Below are 23970 nucleotides of genomic sequence, written 5' to 3' on the forward strand. Positions count from 1 at the left end.
TGCCATCAGTTTGGGAACTGCAGCAGCATTGCATTAGATGAATCTGGAGCTTGAGGAGTCTATTCTTGCCATGTGGTTAATTGTCTTTATGCGGGCTCCTGGGTAGATGAATGTCAAGGGGCCTGTGCCAGTCTGGCTTCCATTTGCGCTCTGTCTAGGAGGAGGCGGGTTACTGTTCCACCTATTCCAGGCTTATTATTAGGTGCTACATTTTCCGCTGATGATTCTGATTAATGCCGCATTGCTAACGTGTCCCCGGTCCTGAGCTGTTTCCAGATTACTCTGGTACGCTGAAATACTTTTTTCCCCAGAACTGACAGTCGTCCGAATGGTTTCCTGAACAGGACAGGCCACGGGGAATAGAGACCGTTCAAGATTGTGATTGTAATGTGTATCCAAGTTAAGCTACATGTAATTCTGAAGCGTTATATTACTTTTTTTGAAAGAGTCAGACATCATTTCTCGCATGAACTGACAGCACCTCGGGGTCTATTTAAATGGAAGCTGAGACACTGTCTGTGGTGGCAGACAGAGGACAGAGATGAGACGTGGATGAACCCCCAAACACTGACTCTTCCTCCAAGCCTATTTTTTGCAAGGCACGGCAGTGGAGTAAAATGTCTGTGTGGATAGATATGACCTTTATATATCAGAATTGAATCTACGAATGCCTTATTTTAAGTGATAAAAAGTGTATGCATATGTTATTTAATATGTCATTGTCATTCTCCTTTTATGAAGGCAAGGAGCATATGCCAGTTTGAATGTAGTAGAGATTCATGCCAAGCTACCTCTGAGGTAACAATGTTTTCATATGGCTGGCAAACATTTGTAGATTGTTCTGCTACATGGTATAGGCTCCCTCTTTTAGGAGCAAGTAGGCTGTTACCCCCATGTAACCCCTTGAAATTTATAGGCATAGGTGAAGCAGGAAGGTTCAAAAATGTATTGCTGTTTGAGTGCTTTTTAATTACATATGATTCACATTAATGCAATTGTTATTATTGAGTTATCATTTCAGACTGAGCAGATTTATTTGCAGTACCTAATTGTCTGTGACAGCTATTTAAAAGAAGAAAAAAAACAATGTTAATCTGCTAAATATATGTGACAAAACAGGTTTTGAATTTTAATTGTTTCTGTTTTATCGTTTAGGATCCAGGTCAGTGAAATGCACTGTAGTGACTTTGTTGTGTCAGGGAGAGTAATAAAGAGAGTGAAAGGGGACAACCACTCTCCATCTTGCAACTTTTATTTTCTCATTTCTCAAGAATAGGAATCCGTCACTACTGAGGCAGAAGCCCTCTGTTGGAACACGCTTATTTGAAAAGTGATAATAGAAGTTACAAGACAGAGCATTTCGTTGCCACTTCTCCCCAAATCTATTGTATTATCCCCCCACCCTTCAATTCTACAGTATTATCCCAATTAAATTTTGCTTTTTTGCAAGGGTAACATCTGTGATGCTTTCACGGACTAATATTGTGTGGATGAGTTTGTCAGGCAGAAATAATGCACACTGTTAAAATTCCACTGAAAAGGATTGTAGTAACTCCTCAGTATTAGATGCAAATTGAAAGTGCAGTATATTTTACCATCCGTCTCCTCTTCTCGGAGTCTGAAATGCACTCAGTGAATAATTATGCCTGGTTTCCCTCTATGCTCGCTGAGAATTGCAATACACAGCAGGTTGCACTGTAGGCATTTTTGTAAGTCAAACCTAATTATTTTGTGTTAGCCTGATGGAGTGTCTGAATATTCTGAATTTTTGTCCAAGTTGTGTTCTTGCCAGTGAAACCTACTAAATCCTGGTGGTCAAAAAATACAACATTCAATCATTTTTTGTGAATTACCTCTAGGAGTTATAAACTGCTACATGGGAGCAAATAGATAACAATATATTTGCTAGGGGTTAATAATCTCCTTTTCACAGTCTGTGGGGATGCTTATATGATTCATGTGTGTTTTTTGTTTTTTTTTGTTTTTTTTGTTTTTGTTTTTTCATGTGTGTCCAGCACATGAAAAGATTGAAGTTGATGGCCCAGGTATGTGTCACAGTAGTCTTCACAGTAACCCAGTTAATGATTACAAGGATATAGGTAAAGAAATAATCAATTTCTACAGTTTTCTCTACAAATCAAATATTAAAATACAGATCGGCTACAGAAACAGAGTGTTTTTGGATATGGTTAAAGATAAAGTTACACAAGTTGATGGGGAGCTGATTTAGATATAACAGAACTAGATATTGCTATCTCTCAAATAGCAAATGGGAAATCACCTGGACCTGATGGCCACAGAGTTTTATTAACATTTTTGGTCAAATACACTATATGGACAAAAGTATTCGGACGCCATTACACCAACAGGGACTGTAATGACATTGTATGCAAATACATATACTTTAATATGGAGTTGGTCCCCCTTTCACAGCTATAACAGCTTCCACTCTTCTTGGAAGGCTTTCCACAAGATTTTGTAGTGTTTCTGTGGGAATTTGTGCCCATTCATTCGGCTCTGTGCGGGCCAGTCAAGTTCTTCCACACCAAACTCATCAAACCATGTCTTTATAGCCCTTGCTTTGTGCACTGGGGCACAGTCATGTTGGAATAGAAAAGGGCCTTCCCCAAACTGTTGCCACAAAGTTGGAAGCATAGCATTGTCCAAAATGTCTTGGTATGCTGAAGCATTCACTGGAGATAAGGGGCCTTGCCCAAACCCTGAAAAACAGGTGTGGCCAAATACTTTTGTCCATATAGTGTATAAGCGATATAATTTACTGTTTTGAAAGCAAGGGCTTATAACTTAACTACCAATACCAAAAAAGACAGAATGCTGTTCGATAGCTGGCAACCAATGACTTTATTATGTTGTGCCTATAAGGTACTGTCCTGTGTTTATGCTAATGGTTTCAAAAAGGCCATTACCAAAATTATCAGTCTCAATCAGCTTTTATAAAAGGTAGGCAGATTTATAACCACGCTCTGCTGGTGTTAGATATGCATGATTATGATCAGTTAACAAACATGATAGTTTTATTTTATCTTTGGATTGTTTTTCCAAAGCTTTTGATTCATCAGAACATGCCTTCTTCCTTAATAGATTGAAGTATTTTGACTTTAGAGAGCAGTTCTGCGAGTTTTAAATGCAAGCAAAGTTTTAAATTAACATAAATAGTTTTTGAATTCAGGGACCTCTCCACATTTTCAGATTCTAAAAGGCACCCGCCAGGGTTGTCCTATCTCCCCTTTATTGTTTAATTTAGCTGTAGAAATGATGGCTATCATGATAAAGAAATCACAGGAAATAAAAGGCATTGACATTTTGGGGAATGTAATTCACAGATGACACTGAAAGCCAAACATAAATGATAGAGAAAATCTCAATATGTGTACTAATTTACAAAAAAAAAAAAAAAAAATAGATTGAATCTAAGTTTGAATCATCGGCTTTCAAGAGACACCCATTATTGGTAGAATTCTTCTGTCTAAAACAGAGAGCATTTTCCAAATGATGTATCATTACCATTCTTTCTATGTATCGTCAAAAAACATAAAAACCTCTAATTCAATCAGTGAAATATTATAATAATGGTGGATGGGAAGGACTGGAATCTGAGTCATTGCTGGGGACATTTCAGTGTAATTGGACAAAGGCTTGAAATTTACAGCCATTTTCTATGTGGTACTATATACCTATCAGTGTATTTAGAAAAATGGATGATGGAGTTTTTACTAAAATGTGACTTTGAGCTGTGCCTCCCATTAAACTGTCTAAGCTTCATAAACAAGTTTAGCATTTTCGGAAGATATTTACACATAATTTTTCTCCCTACAATGCAATACTGTGGAATATGATTGGCATAAAAAATCTCTTCTCAAAATGAACTGGTTGGTACGTTTTTATTGTTTTTACTAGTGATGTTATGCATAAGGAGGAAACACGTTTTCCTCATGATAAATTTGTAGATAAATATAATTTTAATGTTTTATACAGTGATAACAAAATTGTGTAAAGCTATAACCTCTCTCATGGTAACACCTTATACATAACACTTAAAAATACTCAAAGGTATAATCCATTTTACTCCATTCATGATCCAGTGTTAAATATAAAAGGCTTGTTTTTTTAATGAAAAATATGACAATGCTTAGCATCAAGTTGATTTTATGCTGGAATTCAGTGCAGGTTAACTGATTTTGGTTCATGTTTATATCAAAACATTTTTGTTTTATTTAACGAGATAAAATGTTATGTCAAATGCTTGAAGATTACAGAAAGTAAGAAAGCCAGGAAAAAGGTCAAAATTATATCTAGCCATATCTTTTGTGAGTTTATTTTTACTGTTTGTATGTTATTGGTGCTTTACTTGGTATGAAGGTGTAACAGTGTTTGTAAGACATGCCTCCAAAACTTGCATCCCTTAGCAACATAGCAAATAGCAAGCATAGCAAGTAGTGTTGGAATCTGTTCATATGTCAGTGATAACTGATATATGTGCCAAACCTGTATTGCAATATTTTGATACATAATATGAAATTAAGATAAATAAATAAATGAATTCTTGAAAATTGTCCAAAACAGCCAAATATTAATTTTTTATGAATCCAGAATTTGTACTTGCCAGGTAGCTTGTGCGATGAAAAAAAGTACCCATGATGTCCAAATCAAATAGAAACTAATATATACCACTAAATAATAAATACCACTAATATGTGCACTGGCTGGTGTTCTACTGAGCATGAACAATCATAAAACTCAGCCAAAGTGATAATATTAGCCTTATGAAATTAAAGGTTTTTGTTAAAGAAGGTTAGTATCCTATGTGCAGATTTGCTATATAATTAGATAGCAGGTTACCAAGCTCATTTGTACTACTGAGTTTGTGTCTCTCTTATGGTGCTCCTCTTGCATAAATCAAATAAATCAATGCAATGATGGATTATTTTTCCATACTGTAATGCAATGATTATTAGGAAATTGAAGAAGCCCCAGCCTGAAACTTAAAATATTCTATTGAACAACCATGCCTCCAATCCACCCTTGACTGACTGTGTAAAATAACAGATGAAAAGATGTGTGGGACATGCTTATGATTCTTGTGTTTTCTGTCTCCCTGACAGGAGAAGAGAATCTTCTGGCTATACTGAAGAGACGATGGTGGAAGTACATGATTTTGGGTTTGATAGACATAGAAGCAAACTACCTGGTAATCAAAGCTTACCAGTACACCACACTGACCAGTGTGCAGGTGAGTCAGTGGCCCTTATACCTGTGTGCTTGTGTCTGTGTGTCTGTGTGTGTGTGTTTGTATGATCTTACCAATGAAATGTGATGACGCCTTTGACAATGGAGGTGTAAGATGTAGTCATCAGTGTAAGTTTGGCCTGTATTGCAGTAGTCATCATTGATGGACTTCACGATCAATGTCCAGAGTCGTCCCCTCCTTTTTCTCTTAACATCAGGAGAATTCAGTAAAGCAGACACATAGAGGTGTCCTATGAGTGTAGGACATGTCGATCCCGCGCGGTCGGTGGCTGTGCGTTATTCAAAGGGGGCCTCATTCAGGACTCTCCTGAAAGCATTTGTTTGGTTGCGGGAGGCAGTGTGAATGATTATCTGAGGGCCACGCGGAGAGAGAGAGCAATTGATTTTCCTCTCTTCATTTTCCTAATCTCACCCGAATCGGCTGCCTCTCAAACCACCCCCTGCACACACACCCCCCTGAGCGCAGGGTAGGGAACTGAAATCAATTCCACAGACCTTCTGGCCTCTGAGATTTGAGAAGACAGGCGGTGTTGAGAGCTGCGGTGGCATTTCGGCACCAGTGATGAATCACCACGAGTGTTGTGTCTGGGCTGGACCGCAGCGGAGCGGATATCAGCACGAACACCAGGGTGGTCCCAGCATTCACTTCCACCACACAGCGATGTGTGTGTCAGCCAGAGCACTGTGATGAGCATAAACCACACACTGTCCGAACAATGACCCGTTTTGAGGCGCAGACCAGGGTAGTCACATGACCTTTATTAAGCAAGAAGTCTTGAATACATTTTGAAGGCTGTTTTTTGCACTAGCGAAATATCTGTTAAATAGTGATATTCACAGCTGAGCTATACAGTGCCTCTGGTGCATTGAATGCTGCACAGATACTAGCAAGCTGACGGAATTCTCCTCAAGTGGAGTATTTTGATAAACAGTATTTTCCCATACTGAGAATAGAGCACAAGGAGCAGGGTAGCACTGATGCTCCTTTGTTTTGATAGAGACACACTCAGTGTGCGAGATCAATGAGGGGAAGACTGTCATTACTCCAGACCAGCCACTAGGGGCATTGTGTTTCGTGCACAGTTGCACACAGGGATACCACTGTAAACTCCCCCATCTGCCATCATTCATTTCGACAGAAAGCAGATGGAATGTCAAGGTCTATCTCAGTCAGACGCGATCCTGTTCCTTCGGTGTCACCAGAGATTTCGCCGCTGTTGTTTCAAAAACTGGAGTCGATGACAGGTACTTCAGCAGGGAATGAGAGATAATCCCAGCCAATTTCGCTGTGTTGTTTTCTGTTTGTTTTTCTCATAACTCCGGTTTGACAGAGTGCAAACCTGTGAGGCGCTGTGAGGTTTTGACCAGCTCCACATCCTCACTGGCCCTCACAGAATGTCAGAATCTATTTATTGACATCAGGCACCTGTCTGCATTGTGACTAAGTTAGGCTACCTGTGCAAGATAATGCAAAATGGTATTACCTATGGTGATGGTGACCACAGATTCTATATTGTGACCAGATATTCAGCTCTTGTATTCCTTTCGTTCGCTGTCCAAGATGTTGCAGTCAGTAACAGGATATTTCAGTATTTCTGTGCGTTGTCATTAGCTGTCAATGTGCTGTTTTAGAACATGTCCTTATAAGAATGTTTATAACAAGTCAGCAATTTAGAATGTTTATAGCTTCAACAATGGCAGAGACAGAATTTTTAATGTGATGTATGCCAAGCTGGCTGTTTGGTCAGTATATAGAAAATCTTTGACATTATTTTGATAGACAAGTTCTGATTTACATGGCCTTGTAGAAGCCCCCATCGCACAAGAGAACAGTACTGATTTAACCTGCATTGAAGAGGATTTTACAGATTCTACCTGCATTTTAGAGAAAGTGTAGACAACATGATATCTTAGCGGACCAAAATATTTGTAATGTTCTAATAAAGATATGTGCTTCGAATCTTCAAACCTATGTTCTGAATAAAGTCAGATAAAGATTGCCAATAAAGCACATGCTACATGTAAGACTGCAAAATAGAAATCTTGTGGTTCAAATCTCAGCTACTGTGGGCATGTAGTCAGCTCTAGGGGAAAAGCTTGAAAACCGTCTTTCATTACTGTGTACAATTTGAAAAGAAGCAGTACCCTCACCTGAGGGATGGTCTTTTCTCACCTTGAGTATATGTATATGAGCTTATTTTTGTACATATTCCCAAAATAGCGGAATAGTCACCCATGTACAGTATTTAATATGGATATACCCAAGCTACCAAATAAAACATTTTGATGTATCTGTGTCAGATCAAAATGTTTGATTTTTACTGGAGCCAGTCTTTATGTGTGGAGTTAAATTGAGACACCCACTTTTAAATTAACACCAACGCTTAAATTATGTGGTTAGATTCTGTGCTGGAGTAGGTATGCATTTTAATGGCTTTCTTTTACCTTTTTCTCCACAGGTTTAGAAGGACAATATGAACTACATTTCTTAACATTTTTATACGAACTATAACAAGGATAGATTATGGCTCATCAATATTAATATCCAGTCTTGAAGAGCTATACATAAACCGTACTATAAAAGATTTTCCCATTAAGATGAGGTGATTAGCCGTTATGAATGTTCGCATGGCGTCTGGCATAGCTCCAGGGTTATGTTCAGGCGAGTCATCCAGGCTACCTGCTCACACTCAGTCCACCTTATTGTGATTAACATGCAGAGACTTTGGCCCCTTAAATTTGTGAATTAGGTCTGTGTTAAAGGGACCCTTTACATGTAAAAACTTTCATTCTGTCTGGTACATCTGTGTCAAACATGGGCAAGAGAGTCTCAATATGTGTGATTCTGTTTTAACAGAAATGAATCATCTTTTGTATATTGTTATTGTTATTTATTGTAATGTCACGTAAGTGAACTACTATGTGTAGTTACATTAGGCCACATAAACCAAAGACAAGTTTGCATTTTCTGGTAAATTAATGGACAATAAAGCTGTCTGTGTCTGAAATTGAGTAAATCAGTGGGACTACAGGAAAGAAGGGTTTGCTTACATTTAGGCTCACTTCTAAAGGTGGTGTCCTAAAAAATGTGACACATTTTCCCTAACAGCCTTGTTTGATAGGCACTCGGCTGTTACTGCACTTAGACCGTCTTCAATGCATTACCACTGAACAGACAAAAAAAAATGCCAGTCTTCGTAGGGGTGCAAGCCCTTCACAAACAAAACCTGAATATACACTCAAAATACTTTAGAGGGGTTGTCAAGTGTTCAAATATGAATAAAAGAGTGTTTTGAGCTACAGGCAGAATATATAAAATAAGTGTTCCTCCTTTGTTCCTCAACAACAGTCCCCATGTTCTTTTTGTTGTTTTTCTTGTGTTTGTGTGTGTGTGTGCGAGTGTGTGCATATTGAAGCATGTGTGTTTTAAATCCCCTGTGTCCCTGTGCCATCAAAGCAACAGGCCTGGCCTCTGCAATTAAAGCATTAGAGCCATCACGCAGTCACAGTTGTGTCCCTCGTGAAGGCCCTTGCCCTTTTCTGTTGTGGAGATATTTGTTACTGATGTTAATGCTTTTGCCATTTTCCTTCCCATTCCGTTTTTTTTTTTTTTTTTACTATAATGACCCCACACTGGCAGGTTCTGCTTTCCTTTGTGTTGATTCATATTCCCATTTACTGTATACTGCAACATTACCCCCCCAAGTGGCTCGCGAAGAGCTCCCAAAGGCCCAGGAGTCGCGGAAATGTAGAGCCGATGGGTCTCCAAGCGACAGTAAACCCACCCGCCCCCCCACCTCGCCCTGTTCTGGGCGTGGCTCATCCCCCTGCTCCTGTGCTCTGCAGCTGCTGGACTGTTTCGTCATCCCCGTGGTGCTGCTGCTCTCCTGGTTCTTCCTGCTGGTGAGGTACAAGGCGGTGCACTTCGTGGGCGTCGGGGTGTGTCTGCTGGGCATGGGCTGCATGGTGGGGGCCGACGTCCTGGTGGGCCGGCAGCAGGGCCTGGGTGAGCCGCCGCCGACGCCAACAACACCGCCAACAACACCGCCGACGCCGCACCGCCACTGAGCCCACCTCTGGGACATGCACTCATCCTCAGTGCTGCCTTCCCCCGCCTGCGCCTCTCAGACTCAGACTTATCTCACCTTTCAGTCCAGCTGCCTGTCAGCGGTGTCTGATTCCGTCTGCTTGACAAGGCTGCTATGATCCACACACAGACATATTGATTTCTTTATGTATATACTGAATCAAAAATAGATTCCAGACAGCATATTAGGTGGGGAGTGCAGGCATAATAAAAATGGGTTGTTTTGAGTCTTTATGTAGTCGAGCAATGAAACCGTGCATCAGAATTTTACTGATTTAAAATAACTGTTTTTACTGGTAACAATAACTGTAATTGAGCATGTAGGAGAACAATATAGCAGGGTCCCATTATTTTATAACATATTATTTTCTGCAGTGGAGTTACAGTAATGGTGGTTAATAGTGGTTGGTCAGCTTACAGTGCATTTTTGTTTTACTTTGTATATTTATGTTCTCTTTGTAATCTTGTTGTGCTGCATTGTCCGATACTGCCAGTGTTGGAACTTAGTCATTGGAATTTAGTCATTTTCTATATGAGTTTCACTCATGGGTCATATGGTTGAGCTCCACATATGGGTACTCCTGTGAAAACATCTATGCTGATTTTATATGCTGATATAGGTTGCTGAGATAGGATGATGATATAGGCCACTGTTACAGTGTGTTGTCATAGGTTGCTGGTACAGGTTACTGATGGTTGCTGATATGGATGTATTGCCAGTTGGTAAGTTTTCTGCTGGTAACAGGGCTTTAGATTCCCCGTATCCCACATTGTCTTTTCAGCAAGAGTTCTAGAGAGAAGAGGCACACAGAAGATAAAGGGTATTTTCTCCACAAAAGACAAAAATATTAAACTGGTACATACAGTGGCAGGGAGTACCAATTGTTTGTTAAAACAAGCAATCAAGAAAAGCCTTGGTGTTACACTAAAGGCTCTTCAAAGCCAAAGAAAAACACATGTTAATGTGTTTGCTTTCTCTGAAGCTTTGGCAGTGTGGAGGAGACCTGCTAATATGCTTTTTATTAAATTTAAACAATTTAATATTCAGTTCTGCTTCTCAACACATGCAGCTAGCAACGAGAGTGAGGCTTCATGACACCCACAATGATGGAGTCTGACATGTGCTATCACAGAATCACTGACTTGAACAAATTGTTGTGTTTTGCTATGAAGAATAAAGTGAATAACAGTCAGTAATGGACAGGACAGGGTGGCTCCACTCACTCATTGGGGGTTCAAAAACCCTCACTATTACATCACTGCATACACTGCATACAGTGAGAGCTCTTCCAGATGCTGTTGCTCCCTCTGTATTTCTGTCACAGACTATAATTGTGAGGGGTTTTGGTTTCATTTCCCAGGGGACCATAAGCTCCTGGGCGACCTGTTGGTCCTGGCAGGAGCCACGCTTTATGGCATCTCCAACGTCTGTGAAGAGTTCATCGTCAAGAACCTGAGCAGGGTGGAGTTCCTGGGCATGATGGGACTCTTTGGTTCATTCTTCAGCGGGATTCAGCTGTGAGTACACATCCAACGCACTCTATCATCCTATCAACATCAGCCAGCCGGAGCTGCTGTGAGGGCTATATATACACACACACACACCCCTCTCTCCAACATCCCAACCAAGTGCACCTGCTTCACCATATGCACTCTCCTCTAAGATTCTGATATCAGCAAGCTTCAATGTTGCAGTGCTGTCTTCTCTTTCCTAGCAGCCAAATGCCAGTCACCTGCAATGCAACCACAGTAACACCATGTAACACTCAAACATCATATTGTATCATTAACCAGCTTGGACTGTGGTGCACACTGCACCTAAATCCCTCCAGCATCTGACCAGTAACCCAACTGCTCTCCCTCTACCCTTCCATTCTGGCTTTAGTTTTTCATCAGTGTTAGTTCTTTTTCAGTGGTTCCATTTCATAACACAAAGGCTAAACAGAGATGAAACGTTATGTAAGATGATCTGCTCCTCCATTTTTTCCCCCCTCCCTCGTTCCTCCTCCTTCACTAGAAATGTGTGGAGACCTGTCCCTCCCTCGTATGTGTTGTGTTTAGACTCTTGAGTGCAGATGAGATCGTAACCTTGGTAACACATGAGCGCTGCAGCACTCCAGTGTTTTTTTGTTGTCATTGTTTTGCCATATAGCGCTTTTCGAACTGCATCTTTATGTTAAATGGAAGGCCTGCAGTCCTTAAACAGCTGTGCTCTCTATGTGAATGTCTGCTCTGATTACATATGATGGAAATGGATGCGGTCCCTGTGGGTTGCACCGGGGTGTCAGATGAATTGTGGGTTGCGTTTGCCAAAGTGTTGTGTCTGTCACTGTTGTAAACGGCGAGTTGTCAAAAGGTAAAGGTTGCTGCTGAGAAACCCCCTCTGTTGTGTCATTCACTGCGGAGGTTCACACTCGCTTGTATCTGATGTGCCTCTAATTCTCTGTTCCAGAGCCATAATGGAACACAAGGAGCTGCTGAAGGTGGCGTGGGACTGGCAGATAGGTGAGGTGCTGGTGATTTACGCTTCCACACCGGCCTGCTTAGAAGCGCGCCGATGGGAAAGCGGGGCACCGGGAAACAGAGTAATGATTAAACATTGCTTGACTGAGACGGAATTGATTGCCCCGTCCTCTGTAGGCGCCCACCCCCCCTCCCCCCCCCCTTCCCTCCCACTGTGTCAGATATTCCTCACGCAATCAGTTAGTCCTCCAGCTGCATCACGGGGGCAGCTCTCCAAACGGAGGGAGAGGGGGAGAGGTGGGGAGAGAGGGAGAAAAAGGGAGAGGAGGAGAAATAGAGGGGGAGAGAAACGGAGACAGAGATAGGGGGAGAGAAGCAGAGGGGGAGAAAGGGAGAGGGAGTGAAAGGGGGAGAGGGAGAGAAAGAGAGAGGAGCAGAAAGGGAGTGGGTATGAAAGGGGGAGAAGGGGGAGAGGGAGAGAAGGTTAAACAAGGGAGTGGAGGGAGGGAGAGGGGCAGCATCTCTGGGGTTGAGACAGATGGGGGCGGTGCAGTCAGTAGCCGGCTGAGGTGTCAGACAGCCTGGCCCCAGAGGATGCACACCTGGCCCCTTAGAGGAATCAGCAAAAACGTAATGGGAACTCCCCAGCCATTTTCCCTGGGACAGCAGAAACACATTGTTCACATTCTTCTGACAAACCATAAAGATAGTTCTCTGCTGGAAAACAGGGAAGCACCAGGGATGAAGGGGCAGAGTCATACCTGTGAGCTTCCGCTGGTCAGCGCTCCTCTCAGAGTTGTGAATAAGTCATGAGTAACCAAGGCCAAAATACATGGAGCCATAAGTCATGTATCTCAGTGGGAAAGTCTGCAGTGATCAGATTGTGATTCTGAGAAGCTGCATTGCTTATGCGACATATGAATTCCAAAAGAGGCCCTGGGCCAAACTCAAAAGACGGGTCTGACAGATGCTCCGGTCTACTGTCGCGAGTCAACAGTGCCGGTCCCAAGGGCGGCGTTCCGGAGGAATGAGCGGAAAGCTGGCCTCTTGTGGGAGGAAGAGGCGGAGCGGTTTGCATTACTGAGAATCACACCTTCTGCTGTCATCCTGTTATCTGTTACCTGCTGCTGTCCCTCTTCACGTCACATTTGCATGTGTTCATTTAGGCAGACTCTATTATCCAGAGTGACTAAAGGTACATAAATGCATGTATGTAATGTAATGTATTGTAATGTAATAATGTAAAGTGCATATAATAAGGCCCCATGAACATTAGTACATTCAGAAACAGCCAGTCCTTGTCTGTACAACTGTGGTGACATGGTGACAACAACAACAATGGTGACAATAGACTAAGTGCTACCAATCCCTCACAGAGATAGCCTTGCTTTCATTTACCAGACTGTAATCTCAATGGTTGCCTTGTGCCTCGTTGTCAAGATGTAGCACCTCATCATTGCACTCACAGAATGTGATTTCCAATGAACATATTTTAATCTGGGTCAGATCAGCATGTGCAGACATGATTATTGTAAAGCGTAAATTTGACTGAGCCGTGACTCACAGTAAGGGAATCTGTGCCTTGATACACATCAGAGTACCTCAAATGCCAACTGACTTCCCACATAATCCTCTTAAGTGTTCCCCCATTTCTTTGTTTTGAATGCAGGCATGTCTACTGTTAGCATTTGGGCCGTGTCCCCGGGGATGCTGGCTTGTCACGGTGACATTAGCTTGTCTGCGGTGGCTTTTCAGGGTGTGTTGACAGCTGTCGCTAGCGTGGCGAAGAATGCACCGCTGGCCAGGGGGATGGAGGTCCCTCGGCCAAGACCGTGTTGCCCTAGAAAAATAATGAGGGCTCGGCCATGTAAAACGAGAAGGTCGACAAGGGTCCTCCAAGATGTTCCAACGATTTTTAAGTCTGAATGTGCAATTGCACCACCTATTCATTGTCAAGGCGAACCTTCCTCTGGGGTCGTGCTACCTCCATTGTTCAGTTTGTTAGCAGACAGAGGTCAAACACCAGGCTGACGGGATGCGTGAGAGGTAACCTACATCAAAAGGTGCCTAGGAGAAAATTAAAGTTTGAAAGAGTGAATGGTTGGACGCACCAATCATTTGTATATCAGCCTTGTAAAGGGTAATGGTGTAACTTGCTCGGTTTCTCAAACGAAACACTCTCCCAGTGGTGCAATTTCAAGCACTTATTGACTTCTTAAAGCTAATTAGAATTAATTCTGAGCATTAATTAATGAATTAATTCAGAATCAAATCTCCATTGAGATATATTGTGAGGTATATCGATTATATTTCAGGGAGCTCTTGGGCTGTGTTCTTTAGGGCTGTAGTTATTTTTAAGTGCATTCAACTTCTCTGTTTATATACTGAATGTTGAATATTCATGGTGCTGTAATCTGGGCTGACGTTATGACCGTGCTGTTAAAACTTAGCTCAGAGGTACACACTACACTTTATCTCAGTTTAGAATCAGGTGTCGGCTGACAGCTCTCTGCGTTTGGTTGCCAGACTCAAGTAAACAAGTCATTTAACTAAATCATGAGGCCTTATGTTTAACTACAGTACACAAACAACAGCCAGTAGAAATCTGTATGTTTGCAGGGAAATACATTCTAATGCAAAAGGCTACACACTCTATTCATTATTCTATTCAGTAGCACTTGCAGAAGATGTCAACTTTACAGTGGATTTATTGGAGCAATCAAAAACCATTAGGATAATTAGTCAAAAACCATTAGGATAATTAGTCCTTTCCTTCTCTAGGGCCTTGTTTGTTTGTGTCATGTGACTGGCTTTGCTTTCACACCTTCTACCAGCATGCATGTGTTTCTCCTTCATCGTCTTCTTCACCTTCTTCTTCTTAATTATCTTCTCCTTTGTCTTCTTAATCTTCCTTGTGTGCCATTTGGCAGGCCTGTTGTGCATGGTGATTAAAAATCAATGATAATAACATTGATTAATTGATCAGATAATTACATTGCTGATTCAAACAACATGTATAATGCAAAGTATTTGAAAATACCAATAAATGTAACAGCTCAATGCATTACATGCAAAGAATTTAGCACAATTCATATTAAATGTGAGCTGATGATGAGCGTTTGTGAGGAGTAAAAAATAGATGGGTTATTAAGGACAGATATGATCAAAGTAAATTTGTGGTGTTAAATGAAGCATAAAGGGAAGAGAAATTAAATCAGGCTGGCCGCTAAACCATGATGATAATGAAATACTATTGGTTATCTGTATATGGTGACAGCCAGGAGACTCATTATTTGACTTCATGCCGTATTTAGGTTCATTACATCCAAACCATCAATGATGGTCAATAGAGACAAGAAGACAGTCATTTTCCATATTAAGCAGCAGGGAACACATCTCCTGATTTCTGTAAAGGAACAATCTAACCCACACAAGGACGTATTTTGTATGGACCTGCTATAGATGTGAAATCATTTGGATTGTGACTGGTTTTGGAACAATGAGCGAAAACAGTTATTGGTGGGCGTTTATAACCATCTCTGAAAGTGGGACGTTTGTAGATAAGTGTGGACTGTTTACCGTTTTGTTGCAGGAAGAAATGCAAATTACTGCTATCTCTCTGTTTTCCTCTCCCTCTGTCAGCTGAAGAAATAAAAAGACCAGCCCTTCCCAAAAGAATTTTAGAACGAAAGCCCCGAAAATAAACGAGAGGGTAATTTTATTATGTAAGTGGCAGTGAATCCAATTACAAGACTGCGTGGGAGATTATCTGAGGATTCCTGTGAAACGACCTTCTTTCCTAGATGTCTGATTGTCCTTTTGCCGACATTGTGTTTACACTAATACAGCGGCTCCTTCACCTCGAGAGGCCTAAGGATCCCATCAGCATTCATGAAACTCATTTCACTCACAGCTATTGTGAGACTTTCTCAGAAATCCACTTCACTGTCATTACATGTCATATTTGGCAATTTGCATGAAACTAATACAAAAATTAAGATTTAATTGACATTAAGAAATAGGAACTTAATTTATTTCCAGGACAAACACATATGTAGCACATATGTAGTGCTCTCCAAATTTATTCATATTCTTGCCTATATACATGTGTACATATTCATATACAGGTGGTTCTCAAATAATACATTTTATTCTAGAAATTATGAGGGTCACACTTATTCACACCCCTGTAGTTAGTATTTTGTCAGTCCTCCTCTCCTATGGACTACTCTTACAAGGCATCCTGTAGGGTTTTATGACGTTCTTACCAAAAAAACAACATGGATGTCAGCAAGTCAAAATGAAAGGATGATTTAAATAAAGAAAGATTCTAAATAAAGATTTTAAATAAAGATTCAAAAAGCTTTTGCTTACACTGATCTTAAATGAACACTTCTGCCTCACAATTTCATTGTCTTTTTTTAGAGCATTGGAGATGTAGACTGAACATTGGCCAGAGAGCTCATTGCACTGGTAATAGACAGGCAGTGAGCATGAATAAGCTCCAGTCTCCTGCCCTGTTGATGCTCCTCACTGTGCTGCCCCATGGCAAGGTTTTTATTCCCGTGTGTAACTGTGTAGGGGAGAATACATGCTTTAATATCCAGCATCCTGTTTCCCTCCCACAGGCTTTCTGTACATCGGATTCAGTGCCTGCATGTTTGGCCTGTACAGCTTCATGCCAGTGGTCATCAAAAGAACAAGCGCAACCGCGGTCAACCTCTCCCTGCTGACCGCTGACCTCTACAGCCTCTTCTGCGGTCTGTTCCTGTTCCAGTACAAGGTGAGCATGCCCCCCTCTCCTCCTGGACTCTGTGCCTTCTGCCTGCCGTGGAATCCCAGAACGCACTGCTTGATGTGTGACATTCTCTCTCTTCTCTGTGTGCCTCATTAGCTTGTATTGCTTCCTGACCCTCAGCTGTGGAAATCTCATGCTCTGTTCACATTTTTAACCAATCCCTGTCAACTGATATTGGCTCAGGCTAATTTTTACATAGCTAGGGTCTCGGCTGTGTCTTTAGTAATGTCCGTCTTTATTATATTTAGGTCAGATTTAGTTTGAATTATCAGTTTAAGCAGATTAATTTCAATAGTGCTGTAGTTACACAGGTGATCACACACCCCTGACTTGTCTTTCTAAATCCATCTACTGTGATCTGTAGAAAAAAAATCCCTTTGAACACCAGATCATATGAAATGAAAATGAAGGGATTAAGGGGCTGGTGTGGAAGCAACAGTTAAGGTTTGAGCTAATTGCCTGTCCTGTCAAATCTGGGCTACGTGGTATTGTGAGCATTTGCTGAAAAGTGTTATTGATCATTTCTTACAGCAGTTATAAATGGAGTACCATGAAGAGGTGGGTCTTAGAAAGGCATAATGTTGCTCAACACAGCCAGGTTCATAAATCTCTTGTTTTGTCTTGTTTTCTGTATTGTTAAGGCCTGCATTGTTAAAGTAGGAACTCTCTAGAAAGTTTGAACTCTTTATGAGTGTAGCAGAACAGAGATCAGCATGATTACATTTTTAAACCCTTGTGGAGGGTCATGTCAGCAACCATTTCTGGACCAAATTTAACATTTGAATGAGATTTATCATGGACATATTTGCCTCAGTGTACCAGTTAATGTTAAAAATGACCATTGTACCAGTTAAGAATCTCATATACACACTCATCTGCTTCAGTGCCCTGAGAGTCACCAAGATGTTTCATCTTCACACCTCAAAACAATTTAGAGTATCAACACTGGAGGTTAAATAGATTCCCTAGTCACTAATCCTGTTGTGCTTTCTATCTTTTCATCTCTTTTTGTTCATTCGTATTTCTTCAATGATTGGTTTTGCTTTCATGCACATCTTAAAGGATCTCTTGTACCTTTCCCTCTCAGTACCCTACAAAGTGCCCAAATCCGTATATCTATGTGCACAAAATCCTCAAAGTGAAAAAGTCAAAGGAAAGACACCTGAATTGGGGGCACTGAGGGTATGTCATCACTTGAACAATTTTGTCCAGGGATTTCGGTAACAATTCAATTCCCCCAGAAGTGCATCACCTCAAAGTGAGCTTTCAATCCTGAACGCTGCTATCACTCTTAAAGGGGCCCTCAGAACAATACAGCAAGGGTTTTTATGCTTCACAGTAACAAAAAAACATTTAAATTTTTTTTTGGCTCAGTCATGTACCTCATATTATAAGGAGGAAAAAAAGAAGATTAAAATTAAGGATTATAAAGGATGGCTTTGAGCATTTAATCCTGCCACTGTGCTTTACAGCCTACTGAATCTGAGCTTGCCTTTGTCTTCCACACCCTCCATGTCTCGGTATGTAAGGGGCTGGTCTGGGATCAGTTATGATAGCAGCTGACTGGCTTGTAGATCTGTTTTTCCAGTGCACGGAGTGGATAGCTTTTAGGCAGGGTGCTGTTACTGCCACTCTGTAAAATAAACTGTGCTACAACTGCAAGTGACTTGCAGCTTGTAAGACGCTGCAAGGATGGTGTGTAAAGTGGGTGGCACCATGCCACATTTGAACGCTGCCTTTCTGTATCTCTTAGCTGAGCGTGGAGTTCCCCAACAGCACTGTGGTGAATGGGAATCTCCACTCCATGGGGACATTCTTTGCTTCGGTTTATGTTTGACCCTCTGGGTTATGAGCCCTGAATAAAAGCTGGCCAGTAGCACTGGCAGAGTGTGACCAGTAATATGGCCGATTTTTTCAAGGCAGGAGTGCTGTTGAGCACAGGGCCCTGTGAGAGGCACGCTTTGGCCTTTTCATGCAGGAGCGTGAGGCAGAGGTGAGCCTGCAAGGTAACCCCCCTCCCCCCCCCCCCCCCTCCTCGGCAGCCCTGGAGGCAGTTCACCTGCTGTTCTTTTTTAATGAGGCCCTCTGTGTTTCCCGGGGGTTCATCGCTCAATGTGATCGATCCGCGTGATCACGTCTAAGGGCAGACGCTGTTAGCCGGGCCGGTGTGCAGTTCCCCCCTTCCCCCTGCCGGCGGTACTTTTCACAAACGCAGGCGTGCCAACAAGATGGTAAACGAGCAGGCTTTGCTGTCTGCGGCGCAGCGCGGTGGAGGCAGAAAGGCCTTTTCCCTCAGAGAAGAAAACAGTTGACGCAAGCATGCTTTTGCCATCTTGTAGAGACCCACTCAAAGCCCATTAATAGTAAATTGTTTGATTGGAAAGTCAAGTGCTTACAAGCAGAGAGGTGTCCTTTTAATAATTGTTAACTGAAGAACTGATACATTTCCAACAACTGAATAATTCAAGAGTACTGTTGCGTTCAGCATCTGATAGTAAATACATTGCGGTGTGGGGCGCTGTAATTGTATGTAGAACAACACATCACAGCCGTTTAATCGACCAGGCAGACCTTATTTCACTACGCAGGCTTCTGTTGACATTGTACCAGCAGATCCGTCACTGTGCTCTCTTTCCCCGGATTTATAAGAGTATTATAGACCACAGGAATAATTCATTATAATCCAGTATGTGTTGAGAAAACAATTTCATTGTCCTATTCACATAAAGCCAGGAGATTATTACAGCACAGCCGGGGCCAGGAGAAATAAGCCATGTCTATTTGAATTCAAAAAGTATCATTTACTGTCTGGCCATGAAATGAATGCGCAAAGCATTTCTAATGTGATTATGTTTCTTCTCTACCTATTTGCATTTGTTACTGAGGGCCATTGGTGGCAAAAGCAACAAGACAAAAAAAAATAGGCCTACGTGCGTTTGTTTTTTATTTTTAGCCCTGCTGCCTCTCACTCTGTCCAGAACCAGATCATTTCTTGGACAATTTGTCCTCTCAGGGCTACCATAGAGGTGCTCTGAATTCAACCCTGCTTGACACAGACTAACATACCAGTCACCTCTTTTTCAACTATGTAGTTAATGTTGTATGTGAATATATGTAAATGGCCCTCATTCTGGGATTGTGATTTCTGATCCATTGAGACTTTTTGTTTTTCTTCTTACACTGAGCAGGATAAAATGATCTGTAGCAGGAAGCCAAGGATGTGGTATCTGCTCTGAATTGATTTTAGCTGTGTCGCTGTGACAGACAGAGCTATTGCTGGCTAGACACTGACAGAACCAATTGACAAGCAAAACACAAAAATAGCTTCTTATTTAGTAGTGCTTTGAATAGTGTCTCTGCCGCTTCTTCAGTTTTTATTAGATTTTTGTGTTTATCTGAAGGTGAACCTCTCAAAATGGCTCTTCAGTGTGCATTCACCAGCATTTTGAAATGACTCAGAACTGTTTCCCTGGAACACATAATAATGCTGAGTGTCCTCCATGGCCTCTGCTCTGTGCTAGCATTCATGACCAGGTGATCTTGGTGTTTTTCATGTGTTTCTACATTTGTGGCTACGAAATGTTGAGGTAAACCTTCACCAATTGAGGCCAATACCATGCCATTTTGGTAGGAGATAGAGGGCCATTGCGATGCTGAGTGCGGGAATGTCCCTAGTCACACCAGGCACTTTGGTATGGACCAGTCCACAATATCCCTTTGACAAGTCACAATACATTTGAAATGATGGAAGTGTAGCAGAGTGGTAAGGAGCAGAGCTTATAACCAAAAGGTTGCCGGTTCGATTCTCCGCTGGGGAACTGCTGCTGTACCCTTGGGCAAGGTACTTAGCCCAGAATTACCTCAGTAAATATCCTGTATAAATGGGTAACATGTAAAAATTGTAACCTACATGATTTGCTCTGGATAAGAGTGTCTGCTAAATTCTAGTAATGTAATGGTTGCAACTCCTAACCCAACACGGTGAGAACAGCCTCACTTCACAGCCTCTGCCCATGTTTGGTATGGCTGACTGCAGCACCTCCATCGACTGACATCTTCCTGCATTCCAAAATACCACTGATGATATTGGTGTGGCCATATCAGCTCCTGTACAGGAAGATGGCAGATCCATGGCATCAGAGCCATGCAGGCTGGTGCTGAATAATCATAGGGCAACAAGTCCCCGGGAACACAGACATTCCAACAGAAATGAGCCACAGGCAAATTGGCACAATGATACAATCTGTGACGAGTTGCGGGTTCCATCTGTTTCAGCGTAAGAACAGGTGGAGAGTGGTGTCCGCGTTTCCTTGTGCAAGTGGACTGCTCGGAGGTGTGACTGTGTGGGCTGCAAGACAGTGCAGATGGAGATCATAGTTAGTGTTTATTTGTGGATCCTCAACACCACAGCACTGCAGAGACAGTGTTTTTGTCCCACACTTGGCACCTTTGCACAAAATCACACCCTCACATTTATGCTTGGCCACATGCACATTGGATTTTCCTCAAACAGAACGTGTGTATGTGATGACCAGGCCAGCCACCTAACATGAAGCCAGTAGCTCCTGTCCACAATTACAGATGCTAACTGAGCCTTGTTTGCCACTTTCTGTTGGGTGTCTCATGATTCTTATATTCCCAGAGAGAAAAAATATTCCACATAAGGTGTGACCAATACTTGTAGAAAAATACAGGATACAGCGGATGTTGCAGTTGAAAAATGGATCCTCTGCCCTAGAAACAAACCATTCTGTATTTTATTTGTAATAGCTGGAGCATCAGAAAGAACATCAGTTGCATTTTGAACCCTTTCCTGTTCGTGTGTGTGTGTGTGTGTGTGTGTCCACACTGAAGTTGAAGTGTTTTAATTTTTTATTACTTTTAATATTTAGTACTCTCGTCTTTACACAGTGCTGTTGTCTGAATAAACTGTGGCTGTGAAAGGAAGTGTCATTAAAGCACAGGATCATAAGCATTCGGCGGTAACCGGCATGAGAGATGAAAAGTAGCCTTGGGCATCCAGCGTTATCGCCCTCAGCAGTGACAGCCATCACACAAGCAGTGTGGCCTTCGTTTTGCAGACCTGATGCTGCAAATGACGAAGGAGGATTATACGATAATTAGGGCTGCTTTCTCTAATACTTTGAAGGGAAGGAGCCTGAATTTTCCTCTCTGATGCTAATTGCGTTTGCATTGCAGGAGGAGTATGAAAGACTTTAGGCTTTATTGACCGCAGCAGTTGCATTAATATTTACACAAACTTGAAAGGGACTATTTTAATGGATCACTGAGGATTGAAAAAGGACTCCAACTGCCTCTCAGATTGATAAATGGTTTCAGTAATGATAAAAAATTGCCAAGATGTTTCCTTGCACGGATAGAATGGGGGGGTTGTTATTTTAGTCAAGACAACAGGCTTTCAGAAGTGACTAAAAAAGGATATACCTACAAAATATATATGTTGTCCCCATTCTCTGGAGAACAAAGCTTAGCCCCATGAAGTGACGGGTTTAATGGGAAAAAAGAGAAAAAACTACGCTGTCTGCCTGAGGGCCAGTGAAATGATGGGCTTATAACATAGAAAAAATGACACGGTCGACCCCAAGGGTCAATGAAATCTTGGCCTTAACAGAAAAAAGTCCAGTGAAAAATAAGTTTAAGTACATCGAGGTATACAGTCACCTGGTTGTTCTGCTGTGTGAAAATGCTTCCACCAATGTGTTCTGTGACAATCAAAATGCTGGGTTGATAGTAATATTTTACCCACCTGCCGTGGTTGACCAAACATCTGGTCTCATGCGGCCTTAATTAATTCTCTTAGACAAGCACAGACGTAAATCCAAGCATTTGATTATTGCAATTCAACAAGTAAGCACACATTGTTTATGCATTTGATGTTTCAAATCTGTATATTGCAGATTGTATGGTTTTTGGCCTGGCTTTTAATTTCTTTTTGCCAAACCTGTAACTGTGACCATATTAATGCTGGTTCATACTAAAAAAGATAATGGCAGTACATGTATTCTGAACTGCGGTTGAGTTAGCTTATTAACCAGATGAAGGAGTACTCACACTAACCTCACGGTAGGTATGTTTCACATCCGTTCTCTGTACAGCTGTTGTGTAGCATAATACAGACAGTTGCTGAAATAGTATTTCTGTTTCTTTCAGCACTTCACCATTATGCCATAGATTCGCATGTTGCCAGTTTAACAGAAACCAGGCTATTGATAATTCATTCAGATGGATCACGGATACATGGATCATTCATCTGCTTTCACATTTGTGTCCTCTCACTCTGCACTCTTGGCCAGGGATTCCTGTGGCACATACGTCATACCTGCCAATTAGAAACCACAACCCCAGCGTAGCTGTCCAGCTGAGGTTTTGACAGTGTCGGACCTATGACAAAATAACCCCTTCAACATTGACATCTGCTCCTGAGCACAGCAATGGAGGCCATTTCGCTCTTACCCGCCCCCTTTAGCTTCCATTTACTAGCAGTGCTGGAAATTACACACAAAAATGGTTATTGCTGTGGGGGTAGATATCTGCTTTTTATGGCCTTTATCCATATACATATATATAACTGTTGTTCTATTAAAATATTAATATGCCCATACCCCTTCAAAGCTTCTGTTGAAAGGTAGAAGGGGTTTTCATGGCCAGCATTTAATCATTTGGTAGCCATAGAGCCGGTTGATTCATCTAAATAAGAGGGCTGACATACCAGCCAAAGCAGAATAGATTCATTTCAGTTCCAGGTTATTGCTTTTCCTCCCCATTTTTTAACAACTCTACAGTGCCGTCTCTATTCTTGTTACTCTACATGTTAATAAAAGTCTTGACAGAGCCATCTGCTTAAGTTGTTTCCTGTGGTCTACATTAATATTGCTCTCAGGAGTATTTACTTTACACAAATGCTAAATTGAAACCCTGCAGACAGGATACAGCAGCCGTGTAATTATTGGAAGTGTCATCCAGGAGAGAATATCTAGTCAGAGTTGTAATCACTCATATTTCTGTAGCACAATGGCATTTAATTTTCTCTTATCAGATGCCTTCATCCCCATCTCTTGCGGTCTCCACAATGGGACTGTGGTGCTTGTCCATTCTGAGCACAGTGGAAATTGGGCTACAAACAGGCGAAGGCAAATGACAATTACTCTGAGAATAATAACCGAATGTGTCACTCTCATTTAGCACAGAACAAATGAACTTGTAACAATCGAATGAAATTCAAGCAGTTGAGTCCACACTGTTTACACATAAGCAAATCTGATATGGCGCATTCATTAAGAAGCTGAAAGAATGTGAGAAACATTGCATTTGCTCTGAGGACACCGAGTGTTCA

The 23970-nt window shown here is 41.6% G+C and overlaps 1 protein-coding gene across 1 annotated transcript in view; it reads left to right on the forward strand.

Annotated features, from left to right (window-relative positions):
• Nucleotides 1-23970, forward strand: part of slc35f1 (solute carrier family 35 member F1) — a 68508-nt gene that overhangs the window by 37580 nt on the left and 6958 nt on the right. The window contains exons 3-7 of the mRNA XM_036550621.1: nucleotides 5124-5251; nucleotides 9115-9274; nucleotides 10717-10873; nucleotides 11808-11860; nucleotides 16447-16601. Coding sequence (XP_036406514.1) covers nucleotides 5124-5251; nucleotides 9115-9274; nucleotides 10717-10873; nucleotides 11808-11860; nucleotides 16447-16601 — 653 coding nt within the window. The remainder of the gene's footprint in view (nucleotides 1-5123; nucleotides 5252-9114; nucleotides 9275-10716; nucleotides 10874-11807; nucleotides 11861-16446; nucleotides 16602-23970) is intronic.

Source organism: Megalops cyprinoides, chromosome 17 (genome assembly GCF_013368585.1).
Source record: "Megalops cyprinoides isolate fMegCyp1 chromosome 17, fMegCyp1.pri, whole genome shotgun sequence".
Taxonomy (NCBI): domain Eukaryota; kingdom Metazoa; phylum Chordata; class Actinopteri; order Elopiformes; family Megalopidae; genus Megalops; species Megalops cyprinoides.